This window comes from Gossypium raimondii, chromosome 9 (genome assembly GCF_025698545.1).
Source record: "Gossypium raimondii isolate GPD5lz chromosome 9, ASM2569854v1, whole genome shotgun sequence".
Classification (NCBI taxonomy): domain Eukaryota; kingdom Viridiplantae; phylum Streptophyta; class Magnoliopsida; order Malvales; family Malvaceae; genus Gossypium; species Gossypium raimondii.
In genome coordinates, this window is record NC_068573.1 from 47,576,677 (window position 1) to 47,592,440 (window position 15,764).

Consider the following 15,764-nt stretch of genomic DNA (forward strand, 5'->3'; position numbering starts at 1 on the left):
ATTTTCTTTTCCGATCTTTTATATTGATCGTCGGATCGATTTAGATCTACAAGATGTCTTTTTTGTTAGTGGTATTGATCCATTTGTATAGATCATCAAATTATCATTTGGAATTTGCTAACAACTTAATTTTTATCAAATTTTATTTGAAATAATGATTAAATTTTTGTTTAATTGTCAAAAAATTTTGTTTAATACTTAAACACTTTAAATCCTATCATATAAGGATAAAATGCATTTTAAATTTTTAGTCAATAATGTATTTTAATTACTTAGTTTTTAATTATATATCAAAACCCATGTATATAATTACGAAGAGTGAATCTCGAACTTAATTGTCCTCTTTTGATAATTGCTCGAAAGAACCGTTTCAAATAATAAAGATTGTTCTATTAAGATTTTGAGACGAATGAGCGCCCTGTCTATATCAAGATCGCAGTCAAATATGTCGAAAATTTTTGCGGGTTATCTAAACTATATATAGTCTAGAGTCCAGCAATAATTGAAAAAAAAATAGGAAAAATATTATGCTGATAAAAAATGAGTAATAAAAAAATAGAAAAATTATCATTAAGTCTATCATTATGTTAAAAGAAAGAAATCCTATTGTTTAGTTCTTTAGTTCTTAAGGAGCACAAAAGAAAGGATAAAAAGGGAGGGGTCGATTAAGAAAAGAAAAGTGGAGAAAATTTACAATATACGATCTATTTGTATCTAACGTATCAACTCCAAATATTGAAAACAAAAAGCGAAAGTCTTTATTTTGAAATACTTTGATATATGAGATGAATCTAGTATTTCGATTTATTACTTATTTTGTTACTGAATTAAGTTGAGCGATTTTCCATTTACAAACGCATAAAATTTTTTGATGTACTTGTTTTCGTTTTTAACAATTAGGGTCTGTTTGATTGCAAGTAAAATATTTTCAGTAAAATGATTTCGGGAAAATGTTTTACTTTTCTGTAAAATGATTTACTGGAAAATATTTTACGGTGTTTGATTGAATCATGTAAAATATTTTCATTGTTTGGCGATTTCTGAAATATTTTTGAAAAAATTATTTTACATATATTGATATGTATTAATAAATTTTATATTTTAAATTATTTTTACATATATTGCAATGATTTATTTATAATAATACTCAATTATTAAGCTACAATATTAATCGTTATAAATTGAAAAAATTAATATCAAATAAATTATTTATAATTGTGTTAAAAAACAAGTATTGAATAATTAAAAAACAAGTTCTTGGAAAATTGATAAATGAAGCAATTTTCACGGAAATGAAGGAAGGAATGAAGGAGGCGATAGAGAGGAGAGCACGGAAAATGTCTTACGGAAATTGAAAGGGTAAGACATTTTCCCTAAAATGTAACCCATTTTCCCTTGTTTTGGAGTTCATTTTCCAAATGGAAAATGTTTTCCGCCAATCAAACGCTGGAAAAGTTGAAAATGATTTTCCGGAAAATCAATTCATTCAATCAAACAGACCCTTAATGTAAGAATGAATCTAGAAAAAAATTATGAATTTATCGGCCACAGAAAAAAAAATCTAATGATAGTCAATATGGGGCTTTACCACCCATCAATGCATGGTGTTCTTCGTCTCATTGTTACTTTAAACGGTGAATATATTGTTAGCTGTGAACCAATATTAGATTATTTACACAGAAAAATGAAAAAATATTATGAAAAACTAAACAATTATATAATATTTACCTTATGTAATGCGTTGAAATTATTTAGCCACCATATTCACAGAAGCAATAACCGTAAATGGACCAAAACAGTCGGAGAACATTCAATTCCATTCAACATTAGAGCTTTCGTTTTTGTCAAATCGGTATTTATTTATTTATTTTTGAACAAATGTTTACGTATACTTATTGAATCTACAGTAACTCAAAAGCTCATGTAATACGTTCAGTATAAGTTGTTCGCTCTGTCAAAGGTGGGGCCCTTCGTATAATATAACGTATAAATATGTGGGACCCCCATGTAAACCTGCATCACCACAATCATGATCGTGGGCCCAGGTTGGGCCCTCAAGGTGGACCCCCCGTAACTCCCATTTCAATTCCTGACCCACCTATGGCTGATTATTATGATGATACACTTTAATTTAATTTCCTAAAACACCCTTGTGAAAATTATTGATGGAATTTTAATAGCAGGGACACAGTTGAGAAGAAACTTGTAGGGACCCTTTGAAAAATTATTTCGTAACCACGAACACACTCCTTTAATAAAATCACCAAGCAAAATATGCATGATTCAATATTAGGTAAACAAAATTTGTATGGTTGTATTTTTTCTGACAACATAATTGTATCCTATTTTTAGAGAAATAATTAATTAAATCAAGTATCCTCAAATCTTGGTTTATATCATAAATTAGCCCTTAGACTTTAAAGCATTCAAAGTAAATCCTTAAAGTATTAATATCATATCAATTAGGTCATTTTATCACACTAATATTAGCTTAGGCATTAGAGATCAACTCAGATATAATATGGTGCATATGTAAAACATGCTAATCAAAATTTAAACATGCATATGCCCACTATGAAAGTTGTATATTTCTTTTTTAGGTAAACTACACTTAATGCCATTAAACTATTAGCACATTTATGATTTTATCATTCAACTTTAAAAAGCTGTAAATTAGTCATTAAACTATTTGAAAGTTTTCATTTAAGTCACTGGCCTGTTAAAATCACCGTTATATGGCCTTCTTTGCTCATATCACTTGCACTAATCGAAAGCTCCCATTCCCCTTCTCTTTTACAATTCAGTTTTTTTTTCATAAAACAACTTTGAACATTACGAATATACGAACTATAATCCAAACAACTTTCTTCTTCGATCTTCGACACTGACCGTCAATTCAACTTGGATCTAAGGTATGTTCTTCTACTCGTTGATGGATATTCAACTCACAGATAGTCAAATCGTTGCTTAGAGTTTACTAGCGAAACTTTAAAAAAAAAAACTTAACAACCTAGTGACTTAAATAAAAACTTTTGAATAATTCAGTGGCAATTTCGTAACTTTTTGAAGTTAAGTGACCAAAACGTAAACTAATAGTTTAGTGAAATTGGGTGTAGTTTACCCTTCTTTTTTCTTATATACGTTAGATCCAAATTATTCATTTGATAAGTATAAATATGTTTAAATTAATTTGATCAATGTTTTAAATATACTAACTAGGACAGAGCTAGAAATTTGTTTTAAGAGGGCTAGAAATGAATTATAAGTTTTAGAGAGTCCAAAGTGTAATTTACACTAACTTATAATTTAACAAAATTTAAAGGTACTAAATGAGAGATTTATCATTAGGGGGACAGGCCCCTACTTGTCCCCTTGTCTACGACTCTAATACTAACAAAATGACCTAATTTAATGATATTAACACTTTAAGAAGTTAATAAGAATAATTAAAGTTTGAAGCCTAATTAAGAATTTGAACTATAGAGGGTGTTTGTTGCAATTAACCCTATTTTTAAAAAATCTTCTACACTGTTGGTTGGAAATAAAGCATCAAACTGAGCCTTTTGTAACGAAAACAACATGTATATATTCAAAAAGAGAGAAAAAAAAAAAACATGTACACACACACACATATCTATATTATGAAAGAAACTGGTAACCTAACCTAAACAAAGAATTGCACATATGACCACAATAATCATTAGCTACAAGTATCCAATGGAAGCAGCCAACGTAGAAAAATTTTTGCAATGGGCGGTGGAGGGGTTACAGTTGGAGATTTCAACTAACAAAAAGTAAACTACAAAAGCCTCAAACATGTCTATTAAGTCCACACCTCCATTCATCTGCCTCTCCTACCTTCTCTGCAACTTCCATGGCTGAAACCAAGAGGATCTTCACTTTCCTGCTAAGGTTCATAGCCTTTTGCACCACACTTTCAGCTGTTATTATAATGATTTCTAGCCGTCAAAGAGCTACTGTTTTGGTGTTCTCGTTTGAAGCTAAATACTCGGATACACCAGCTTTTAAGTGAGTAATTTCAAGCTTCCAACTTCATTTTCTTTCTGGTGGAGGGTGCCCACAAAGGACTTAATCACAAAGGGCAATCATCCCCATTCTTTTGATGTTAATGTGTGACTGAAAACTTGTTGTATTTGTAGGTACTTTGTTATTGTAAATGCAATAGTAAGCATCTATGGGTTCTTGGTGTTGTTTCTTCCATCCAAAAGTCTTCTTTGGCGATTAGTTGTTGCACTAGATGCGGTAATTTTTTTCCTTCAATTTTTAGGTTATTTGCACTACCAATATTCTATCAATCAAATCATTTGATCAATTTAGGTGTTAAATGTCGGTTTGGATTTAACTTGAAATATATTTAAAAAATGTATGTACTTATCGTATGGATAATTTGAATATAACGTGTTGAAAAACAAGTGATGTCACTAAAACTTAAGAGGGTAATTTTTGTTTTAAATATGTCATATCAAATTTGTCTATACGATAAGTACACACAAATTTATAATTTGATCACTGTGTTTTAAATGAGATTCACGTCATATTTAACTCCCAAGTTTATGGCTAGGTTAACAAAACAATCTGATTGATACTATATTGATATGTACTTAGCCATGGGGACCTTGACTAAATGGTATACTATCACTTTTTAATGCCTTTTAAGTATAAACATTTCAATTTAATCCTTTTTTAGCTTTAATTAAACATGAAACTTTGGCCCCTCCAAAAATCTAGTTATTCAATTTAAACTATTTTAACACCAAACTTTTCAGCTTTTATTTTTATAGAGTGATGGTTTTTTCCCCTTCTTTTGCAAGGTTTTCACAATTTTGCTTACATCAAGCATATCAGCAGCCTTAGCGATTGCTTATGTGGGGGAGAAAGGGAACCCAATTGCAGGTTGGCTACCAATATGTGACCAAGTCACCAAGTATTGCAACCAAGTTAAAGGAGCATTAATTGTTGGGTTCATCAGTGTAGTTCTCTATATGTTGCTCTTCCTTTACTCTCTTCACACTGTTCTAAACCCTCTTCTTCTTGGAAAGTCTTAATTACATAGCCATAGAGGTCTAAAGTATGGAGCTTTTGCTTCATTTTTTTAAGTATTATTTTCATTTCAATAATCCTTTTGGGGCAGAATTATGCAATGCCTTTCTTGGGTTTTTAATCTTTTGTCTACTTGGAATTTTCCAATTTTCTTTTGTTTATACATCAGATATCAATAAAGGCTCTTTTTTATAGTTAAAAAAACTCAAATTCTTTTGGTTGGGGTTTTGCTCATTCAAATGAGATATAAATGAAGCTATCAATTAATCACAATATATAAATATTTTATTTTGTTAATAAAGATAAACATAATTTTTTTAGTTTATAATTTAATTTTATATATTTTCTTAATTGCTGAAAAGTATATATTTTTTCATAACCAAAAACAACTTTTTAGATCAATAGTCAAAATGTTTTTTTAAAAATAGTTTACAAGTATAATTACGTATACAATTATAAATAATATATGTTTGATAAATAAATTGGATATCAAAATATATCTAAATCTAAATCTAAATCTAAATAAATTTAAACAAAACACACCCAAAATAAAATTAAAATAAAAAATAGCTAAAAATGTCAACTTTTACTACCCCCAACATGATTAAAACATCTGAAATATATAGGTCCACTAATGGTACTAACCCACAAAGTGATTAAATTTCATGTGAATATTAAACTTCAAAAAGCTGTGTCACCCACTCACCACCACTGCCTCTTTCTTGGTTTCATGTTTGGGCTGAAAAGTACCTTTCCTTTGCATTTTCCATTTTTGCATGTAAAGTAACAATAAATTGGGTTTCATTCAAGAAACTTTGCTCTCAATTAAATTATATGACAATTCAACTAAATTCCCATTGCATCATTTATGTTACCTTTTTCGTCTGCCAGAAACACATATATAACCTCCTATTAATAGCTTATAACTTCGGATAATGATATTTATACGAGTGATACAACAATAATAGGCTATCTTGGTAGACTCGCTAGGCTTCAACTACTCACCTAGGTTTAAGAAATTTGTTTAGTCTATAAATGCACTAAAATTTTGTTGTTAAGTGAAGTCTACTCTTTAGTCTTATCAAAGCCTTAATTACCAAAATAATGGGTAGAGCCTAGAGGGCATCCCCACACCTCAATGTAGGTCCCATTGGATTGGAGCTTGATTCATTAATAGACTCAAGAGGATTTCCATCACCCGTTTTAGCTTCAAAAATCCTTTTGGGAGCACGTCAACATCTCAATACAACTTTTAAATTATTTATAATTTTCACAATAAAAGTTAATTTTTTTTAAGAGGGAAAAATTAAATTATAAATTTTTATAAAGCAAAAGTTTTATTTTATTTTATATTAATTTATATTTTATCATTTTAAAGGAATTAAATAAAATATTTTTATTTTGTGAGATAAACTATAAGACTATCATATATTAACTTTTATTTTTTATTTAAAAGGATTAAAAGAAAAATTTCAATAAGTTTTCTCCTTTCTATATTCACCTTTGATAATCTATTTAATCCATAAAACGACGTTCGAACTTTTATCTTTAATAGAATTGAATTAACAAGGAAATAATATTACATTTATGTTTGAATTGATATATATAGTCCAATAATGGAAATATTTTTGGACCCCATTTTCAACCTTAACCTTATTGCATGGTCACGAAGTCATCAAGATCAAGGTTACATCGTGGAAGAAAATATTTAAGTAATTCCCCACTTGCTCCAACTCGATATAGGGTTAGGTTATTTTTTATTTTCTATGACATGATGTCGACATTATTTCTTTTTCATTACATCATGCATATACCTATATTTTTTTTTATTCTTTGGGCAAATTACACTCAATGTTATTAAATTACTACTAAGTTTATATTTTGGTCATTTAACTTTAAAAAATTACAAAATAGCTATTGAACTATTTGAAAGTTTTTATTTCAATCACTGAACTATTCAGACATTTTTATTTAATTGATCTGTTAAGTTTTTTTGTCAAAACAGTCCGACTAGTAAGCTCCAAGAGGCGATACAACAATCGGCTCGATGGATCAGTACCCAATGATGAGTAGAATAACCTACCTAAGATTCAAGTCGACCTGACGATTAATGTCAAAAATCGAAGAAAAAAGATGTTTGAATTTTGGTTCAAGATTCGTGACGTTTAAAATTGTTTAATGAAAAAAAAATTGTAAAAGAGAAGTAGAAGTGATGTTTTTTTTTTTTTGTGTAAGTGGTGCGAATAAAGAAGGCTATACAATAACGATTTTAACAGTTCAATGATTTAATACTTTACTGTCATGCCTTGACCTTAATTTTGATCTTAAAATTTTTAATCCACTTGAACTTAAACCCGAAAATTAATTGTATACCCTATCCCGATCCAACTTGGCCCGAGTTCAAACCTTTTCTTTTGAAATTGTGATTAATTATTTTAAAAAAATTGGCACCACTTCCCATTGGTTTTGATGTGTTCATTTTTTTTTGTTCAACATTGAAATGGTTGTGTTCATGGTTTACTTTTGAAGCTATTGTTATTTTCAATAAAGATCATGCTAAACATGATTTGGGAAAATAAATTTAAAAAAAATTAGTGTGCAATGGGAGTAAAGGTGATAAAATGAAGTTGATAGTGATAGATTTTAAAGATTTTTAACTTATTTAATATTAAATATGTAGAAGGATAAATTTATAAATATCTTAAGGTAGGGCGGGGTGGTTTTACGCTAAACTCGATCTAACAATTTTATAAAATTAATCTGTTTTGCCTCAAAACTCAATTTAAAGAAAACGACCCTAAGATCAACTTGGAACTCGTGGATTTTAAGTTTTTTTGCCATCACTAGAGGAGAGTAGGGATGTTCAAACGTAGATAAACTTTATTGACAAAAGAAGAGAAGCCATATAACTCTCTTCAGTAATAAACATCACAAAGTATGCACAACCAATGGGAAACTATGTAACAAAATCAATAATATCATAAAATGTTTTTCAAATAGGATAGAAGATTCAATGTGATATGGCCACAATGAGGAAGAACAGTAATGAGAGTGTCAATTTGGTCATGGTGCTTCCATTCGATGATGATGATGGTGATCCATCTTCCTCTGAGGATGGTACAGTTTTAGATCCACCTTCTGCACCAACTTTCAATATTTATCAATCAACATACTTATAAAGGATTGGGGTAATTTTCATGCTATATCTCTCTCTGTAGCTATGTGCAAGATATGAATGTTGGACGCGAGTACTTCGACGGAAATGAGGAATTAAAGTAACATAGGCTTAAAGGAAAGGTTGATCAAGGCAATAACAATGATATACCTGTAGGGATTGTACTCCCAGATTCTGGTGATCCAACTGGAGAGTCTGCAGGAGCTGGAGAAGCACCTTATAATAATAAGCAAGCAAGCATGGTGTTAGCAGAATATATAGCAGATTGAGTAAATTACAGTTATCTCTTAAGTACTTAAAACAACTGTTTTTTATTTTGGTTTCATATATGCAAGAATGAGATTGAAAAGGAACACATAGATAGGTTAATTGCATCCATACCATTACAGGCACTGACGGGTGGAGTCTGAACATTGCATGCGCCAGGTAAGGCCAAAGCTTGAGTCCGGTTGACGTTGATCCCCAGCGACGAACCACCACCATTAAGGACCTCACACAAGCATTGGGGTGACGAACGCACGACACTGGCAAGCTGTGTGCAGCATTGTTGAGACGGGGTCGACGAGTTTCCCGCAATGAAATTGAGGCAAGGTGACATGCTGACCAATACAGTAGTGCAACCTGATTGAGCTTTAGCTCCCGCAGAAAACATGACCATTAGGACCATGATAAAACATGTTGCAATCTTCATATTTGCCATTACTTTAATTTCTCTTGGTTAGATAATTTCAAAGAAATGGGGCTTGAATTGGTGCAATGAGGCTTTTATAAGGAGACCTATGCAAATGATGGCAGTGGTTGGTGACCAACTTTTGCTACTGTTTTAACAGGACCAATAGCCAACTGCGGGCTTTATATCTTTCCAAGTGTTCAATAATGGAGGCTTAAGGCTTTATAAAATTATATGTGGGTGACCAACCTATAAATCAGTTGATGGGTATGTGATGCCGGATTTATGTACGGGTTTTAAAGCCAAACGAGTTTTTGTTCCACCTTTTAATAAAATTTAGCTTTTTATATATCTTCACAAGCTACTCAATTCGGTTCGAACACATTTTTTATTGAGTAAACAAATTTAATTATTTAAGTTATAACAATTCGATTTTTATCTTGAATCAATCTGAATTACAACTTAGTACATACATACTTGATTTTAGGGGACAAAGAGGTTTTAAGTTTTAGTTAACCTAAGACCTCCATTTTTGAACACTTGCAATATATAAAACAGTAGCAAAAGTTGGTCACCAACAACTACCATCATTTGCAAGGTCTCCTTATAAAAGTCTCTTTGCACCAATACAAACCCCATTGCAAAGTCCTTAAAGAATTCCCAGAAATTTTATCAAACTAAGAGAAATTAAAGTAATGGCAAACATGAAGATGGCGACATGTTTTGTCATGGTCCTAATGGTCATGTTTTATGCGGGAGCTAAAGCTCAATCCGGTTGCACTACTGTATTGATCAGCATGTCACCTTGCCTCAATTTCATTGCGGGAAACTCGTCGACCCCGTCTCAACAATGCTGCACACAGCTTGCCAGTGTCGTGAGTTCGTCACCCCAATGCTTGTGTGAGGTCCTTAATGGTGGTGGTTCGTCGCTGGGGATCAACGTCAACCGGACTCAAGCTTTGGCCTTACCTGGCGCATGCAATGTTCAGACTCCACCCATCAGTGCCTGTAATGGTATGGATACAATTAACCTATATATGTGTTTCTTTTCAATCACATTCTCGCATATATGAACCAAAAACGAAAAACAGTAGTAGTTTCGAAGGTCTTCAAGTAATTAAGAGACAATTGTAATTAATTTACTGAAACCTGCTATTCTGCTGACACCATGTTTGGTTGGTTGGTATTATTAGGTGCTTCTCCAGCGCCTGCAGACTCTCCAGTTGGATCACCAGAATCTGGGAGTACAATGCCTACAGGTACATGATTGTTGTTGCTTTGATCAGCATTTGTTTTAAGCCTATATTACTTTGACACTTCATTTTATTGAATTACTTGTGTCCCATACTCATATCCCATACATAGATAGGGAGATATGACTTTCAAGAATCCTTTAAATGCATAAAAAAACTTTGAAAAAATCGAGCATAGCTATACTAAAGACATTCTTGCATCTAATACTCAACCAAATCCGAGTAGCATAGCATGAAAATACTTACCCCTATCCTTTATAAGTTTGTTCATTGATAAATATTGGAAATGGGTGTAGAAGGTGGATCAAAAACTGTACCATCCACTGAGGAAGGAGGATCACCACCACCGCCATCATCATCATCAAATGGAAGCATGACCACCGCCAAATTGACACTTTCATGGCTGTTCTTCCTCATGGTGGCCATATCACATTGAATCTTCTATCCTATTTGAAAAACATTTTATGATATTATTATGATTTTGTAACTTATTTTCCCATTGGTTCTGAATACATTGTGATGTTTATAATTTGGTACCCCATCCATATGGGGTACATATGATTTTGTATTGCTGAAGAGAGTTATGGCTTCTCTTCCTTTCTCAATAAAGTTTATTTATTATGATTTCCGCATTGAATATCTAAATTTTATCGATTTTAATTTAAACCTTTCATAAGATTGTGAGATGAGTTGACCCCATAAAACAATACAAACTTTATTTTTATATATTTTAAAAATTTTATAATTAATCCCAAAAAATTTAACTTCATAATTATTTTTAAAAATAACTCACCAATTTTGTTTGAAAAATAATTATTTTATAAAATAAATTATTTTATATAAAAATAAATGAATATGCTTCTATTCACTAAACCTCAAAAAATCCTAACCCTTTAATTTTAATTTTCTTTCAACACTTACAATTTCTTTTAAATTTCTATTATTCTCTCAAGTTCTCTTTAGAATTTTTATTTAGAATTTTTATAAGATAAATTATCAATATTTCAATACTTTCAAGTGTTTTCTAATTTGGTAACTATTCTTTCTTTTTTTTTCTTTTCAAGCTTAAAATTTTTTTATGTAAGATTATTTTTGTTTATTGAATGATTTTATATGATATTACTATAACATCTTGATTGGGTTATACTTTTAAAGATTGATTAATACAAATCTTTCTAGAAATTAGGATTGATTTGCATTTATAAAATCTTCAATTTTTCTTGAATATTGATTAAAAATTTAGTATTCTTATTCAAAATTGTTATTGCTAGTGTGATTATTTTGAATTATGTTTTTGAAAATTGATATTACAAGTTCTTGATATCAAAAACACTTAATTAATTTTTATTTTTGTAAAAGATAATTATTGGTTGTATATTGGCTTTATGAAAACCTTCATGTGTATTTAGATTTATTTGTTCTAAATTTTTAACAGGAACGAAAAATCATTTTAGCACTAGTAATCTATATAACTTTATAGAAATCTATATACCTATATATAAAAGGAACAAAGGACACTTCTTCTACCATGTGGCAGGCATGTTCCTTTTCTCTTCTACAGTTCCGTTTTTTGTCTGAAATAACTTTAAATATCACGAAACTACAAATCAGAATCCATACATCTTTTTTCTTTGATCTTCAACACTGACCGTCAGATCGACTTGAATCTAAAGCATGTTCTTCTACTCGTTGATGGGTACTAATCCACTGTATTTATTGTCAAATCGCCACTTGGAACTCGCTAGCTGGACTTTAAAAAGAAAAACTTAACAACCTAATAAATTAGATAAAAACTTCCAAATAGTTCAATGACTTAAATGAAAAATTTAGAATAATTTAGTGACTATTTTATAACTTTTTTAAAATTTAATGACCAAAAACATAAACTTTTTGCAAATATGAGCAAATCTTGAGTTTTTTTTTTATATTTGCAAATATAATTTAGTGTTTTTAATGGATAATAACATGAAATAAAAATGTTTATTTTATTATTCATTTTTAAGAATAGGTCGTAAACATTTTAAAAGTTAGAAATTGCAATAGATTTTAATTAAAAATATATGTTTATCAAATATGTGGAAATAATATAATTTTTGCTTTGGAAAAAGATTGAAAAAATATATGAAATTTTTATTTAGCTTGTAAAATAAATTTTGCTTTGAAAAAATTGAAAAAAAGAGAGCATAGTATAACAGAGCTAAATATTGAAATACAGATTTTTTTTAAAATTCTTCAAATACTTTTTTTTAAATCATGTAATGAAATTTATGATGCTTTCGTTTTTTTAAACGTAAAGCCAAAAAGTAATTTTTCTTTTCATGGTAGGCTTTATACCCAGTGACAAAAAATGGGTCTGAAAAAAAATATATGGTTTTTGAAGGGTTAAGACAAACTTTTTGACGGCGAGGGTTAAATTAAAGTGTAATTTTATTTTTATTAAATTAAAATTTTATAAAAATTAAAAGATCAAAGTGAAATTTGTCAGGGGAGACTGGGTCCTAGCGAGGTAGAGAGTTCACATTGCAAACAGCGGAGAGGAGTGCCCGTGTTTTTTAATTTTATTTTTAAAATATTTGTGTTCGATATTTGTATTTAACGTAAATACGAGTCTTAAATGTTTTCCAATTATATGAGAAAACTTTGAAAATTTTAATTACACTAAACATATTTATATTTGACTTATTAGACCTAAAAGAAATAAAAATATTTATGTGTTGGATTAAGACTTGATTTAAAAAATTATGTATTAATAATCTAAGCTTTACCCAAATAATAAGCTGGGCAAAAAACAAACCGTCCTACTATGAAAACTTCTAGGTTTAATCTTCTTTGGAGCCATTAATTAGAGCATGATATAAAAGTTGGAGGGGACTGATTTATAAATAATTATTTAATATATTGTTTATAATTTTTAGATTTTATAAATAAATTGAGCATTTATTAAGTGTTATATTTATTTATAAATTTAATTTTTACTATATATAAAATACTTTTATAACCTAAACCCACGTGTGAAAACTAAAGAACCTCGAAAAAATATTTCCTCATGTGTATAGGAAAGTGAGTGTAAAGGATAAAATTGGTTTTTTGGTGAGGTAAAACATTAAATATTAGGTAAGCTTTAAAATTACTTATAATAAATTATTAATGGAATCGTTTTTGGGATGTATGTGCTGATTGTGCGTTGCCATTTCTATCATTCGTATTTGTCTTTCCAATTTAATGGAAATAAATAAATAACTCAATGCACATGGTGCAGTACCATCTAGTAGTTTGTATGTTTCTATTGGAGGGGTGTTTAGAGGTGAGAATGGGTTTTAGTTATGTGGATTTTCGTTGAGCTTCGGTCAAGATATAATATTCAAGATTAAAGTACGGGTTGTTCTTGAAGGGCCTATGTTTAGCGTGAGATAAGAGTTACCGACATTTAGAGTTTGAATGTAATAATGCTCTATTGGTGGAGATGATTTTGGTTGGTGGATTTGTCGATAGTAGTTTGATGGAATTGTGCCTAATACATCACTTGATTTACTAGGGCTGGAAGGTACATATTCACCATGTTCTAAAAACCCATAATGAAATTGCAAACCATTTGGCCAAGTGCTCTGGTACAGGGTTCACATGATTATATTTATTAACAGAGCCACCTCTTTTAATGCGGTGTCTAATACTAACGGAATATAATGTTTCTATGATGTTTTAATTTGATTGTCATAGTGTAATAGCTTAATACTATTTTTATCTACCAAAAATTAATTTAATAAATAAATTAAATTAATAACTAACTAATTAATTAACTAACTATAAAATCCACCAAACATTCTATATAGGTAGGACTTACTTGAGTATGAGTCCTCAAGCATTTGCCACCAAACCAAACACCTCATTCGCTATTTTTTTTATTTAATTTGATATCATAAATTAAAATATATACATTAATGTTATAAAAAATTATGTAAATTTATTCTGAAAATGGGTTAAAGTTTTTGTTCCATAATGGTGACTGATGGATTTATGATTTGATAAAGTGATCCCAAGGGCAGGTTTAAGTCAAAATAGGGCCCATTAAACTAACTAAACTAAACCAATCTCCTTTTGTATTCAAAACATTTGGTTAAGGTAGTTGAACTTCATAAACCAACTTCAAAACCCCACCACCTGTTTCATTAATTACCTAATCCAAACAAATATTTCTTCCCTATAAATCCACACTTTCCTTTCCCTTCCAAATCATCTAATTCCCAACACTCAAAACTCATTATCCAGTTCTTCTCAACAATGGAGTTTTCCAAGTCATGTTCTTCTCACCATGTTCCAGTTATGGTCGTCTTAGCTTTGATGTCATTGATGATGTTGTTGTTGCCTGTTAATGGACAGACCATCAACAATCCATGCACTCCGGCTATGCTTACCACTTTCACTCCTTGCTTCAATTTCCTCACCAATAGCAGTGCCAACGCCACGTCGCCCAGCGCCGCTTGTTGTAACGCTCTTAAAAACCTCACGAGCAGTAGCATGGGTTGCACGTGCCTCATCGTCACAGGAAGTGTACCTTTCCGGCTTCCGATTAACCGGACCCTTGCCGTCTCCCTTCCTCGAGCTTGTAACATGCCTAATGTTCCCCTCCAATGCAATGGTACATATATTCACTGATGTCTTATGATTTTATCACCTGAACAAAATTACGAATCATAAATTTGAAGAAAAAATTGAAAATCAAGCCTGTTCAAGTAGGATTTGAGTTTGATTATTAGTTAAACATATTCGATTTAATTCAGTTTTCAATTTACAAATTTAAAACTGCATTTATCCGAATTGAACCATTTTTTTTTTTTGCAGCGCCCCGTGGTGCACCTATTCCTGCTCCAGGTATAGATATATTCATAAATCCTTTGAAAATATAAACCATCAATACAAACTGAATTATATTTGCTTATTAGTTTATTTATTCGTTTGACAGGTCCAGTCTCTCTAGCACCCAAACTCTCCCCTGGAGCTTCACCATCTTTAAGCCCCCAAAGTCCCATTGTGCCGGAACCGACACCATCTGCCGAGGTGCCTGATTCCGGCACCACACCGGCTCTAACTCCACCATCGTCCACAGCAGGTTCGGGAGCCCCGACGGCCGCAACGGGGAGCCGCCCTGTTCTCACCCCATCAGCTGCCAACCCCGCTTACAGTTTCTCACCATTCCTTTTGGTGTTCACATTGGGATTTGTGATTTTCAAGTACTAATTATATAATATGTATTGATTGATTTGTTTGGTGAGCGGTATTCTTTTAGTGGCTTGAACTGAAAACCATTGTTTTGCCTTTTAAGAGCTAATATTGGGTGACTTTACATTTTATATAAAATATACATATTAGTGTAATTTTTATTTATTGAGTAATAAAATTTGTTTTTTTATTTTATTTCTGCAATGATTATTTTTATTGGTTAATTTGATGTGAAAATGGGAAAAGATCATAAATTATTGGTACCTTACTGATCTTCTATTATTAGCAAATTAAGTTGTTTATTAGTTCCATTTGAGTAATTCTCAAGGAATTCAATATGAAATCCCAGAGGTTTTTTTATCATTTTATTTTTAATTTTTTAGAATCA

At 30.7% G+C, this 15,764-nt stretch overlaps 4 protein-coding genes across 6 annotated transcripts; 3 read left to right on the plus strand and 1 right to left on the minus strand.

The window, feature by feature from the left end:
• The first annotated feature begins 3,708 nt into the window (after positions 1–3,708).
• Positions 3,709–5,182, plus strand: LOC105800530 (CASP-like protein 1C1). The gene is made up of 3 exons (XM_012631724.2): positions 3,709–4,029; positions 4,161–4,263; positions 4,833–5,182. The coding sequence occupies exons 1-3, from the start codon at positions 3,875–3,877 to the stop codon at positions 5,064–5,066; spliced, it is 492 nt and encodes a 163-aa protein (XP_012487178.1). The 5' UTR covers positions 3,709–3,874; the 3' UTR covers positions 5,067–5,182.
• A 2,739-nt stretch (positions 5,183–7,921) lies between these two features.
• LOC105797988 (non-specific lipid transfer protein GPI-anchored 5) lies at positions 7,922–8,967 on the minus strand. 2 transcript variants are annotated; one of them, XM_012627848.2, is made up of 3 exons: positions 8,618–8,967; positions 8,387–8,452; positions 7,922–8,199 (listed from the first exon to the last, which is right to left on the minus strand). In XM_012627848.2, the coding sequence occupies exons 1-3, from the start codon at positions 8,934–8,936 to the stop codon at positions 8,072–8,074; spliced, it is 513 nt and encodes a 170-aa protein (XP_012483302.1). In that variant the 5' UTR covers positions 8,937–8,967; the 3' UTR covers positions 7,922–8,071. The 2 variants fall into 2 exon arrangements, with proteins under 2 accessions (XP_012483302.1, XP_052477352.1); XM_052621392.1 differs by having other exon boundaries at positions 7,922–8,208.
• Positions 8,968–9,561: 594 nt separating this feature from the next.
• LOC105797989 (non-specific lipid transfer protein GPI-anchored 5) lies at positions 9,562–10,796 on the plus strand. 2 transcript variants are annotated; one of them, XM_012627850.2, is made up of 3 exons: positions 9,562–9,920; positions 10,100–10,165; positions 10,456–10,796. In XM_012627850.2, exons 1-3 carry the CDS (start codon positions 9,602–9,604, stop codon positions 10,593–10,595), a joined length of 525 nt encoding a protein of 174 aa, XP_012483304.1. In that variant the 5' UTR covers positions 9,562–9,601; the 3' UTR covers positions 10,596–10,796. The 2 variants fall into 2 exon arrangements, with proteins under 2 accessions (XP_012483304.1, XP_052476656.1); XM_052620696.1 differs by having other exon boundaries at positions 10,459–10,796.
• Positions 10,797–14,403: 3,607 nt separating this feature from the next.
• Positions 14,404–15,566, plus strand: LOC105800531 (non-specific lipid transfer protein GPI-anchored 20). The gene is made up of 3 exons (XM_012631725.2): positions 14,404–14,795; positions 14,999–15,028; positions 15,120–15,566. Exons 1-3 carry the CDS (start codon positions 14,438–14,440, stop codon positions 15,392–15,394), a joined length of 663 nt encoding a protein of 220 aa, XP_012487179.1. The 5' UTR covers positions 14,404–14,437; the 3' UTR covers positions 15,395–15,566.
• The last annotated feature ends 198 nt before the right edge of the window (positions 15,567–15,764 follow it).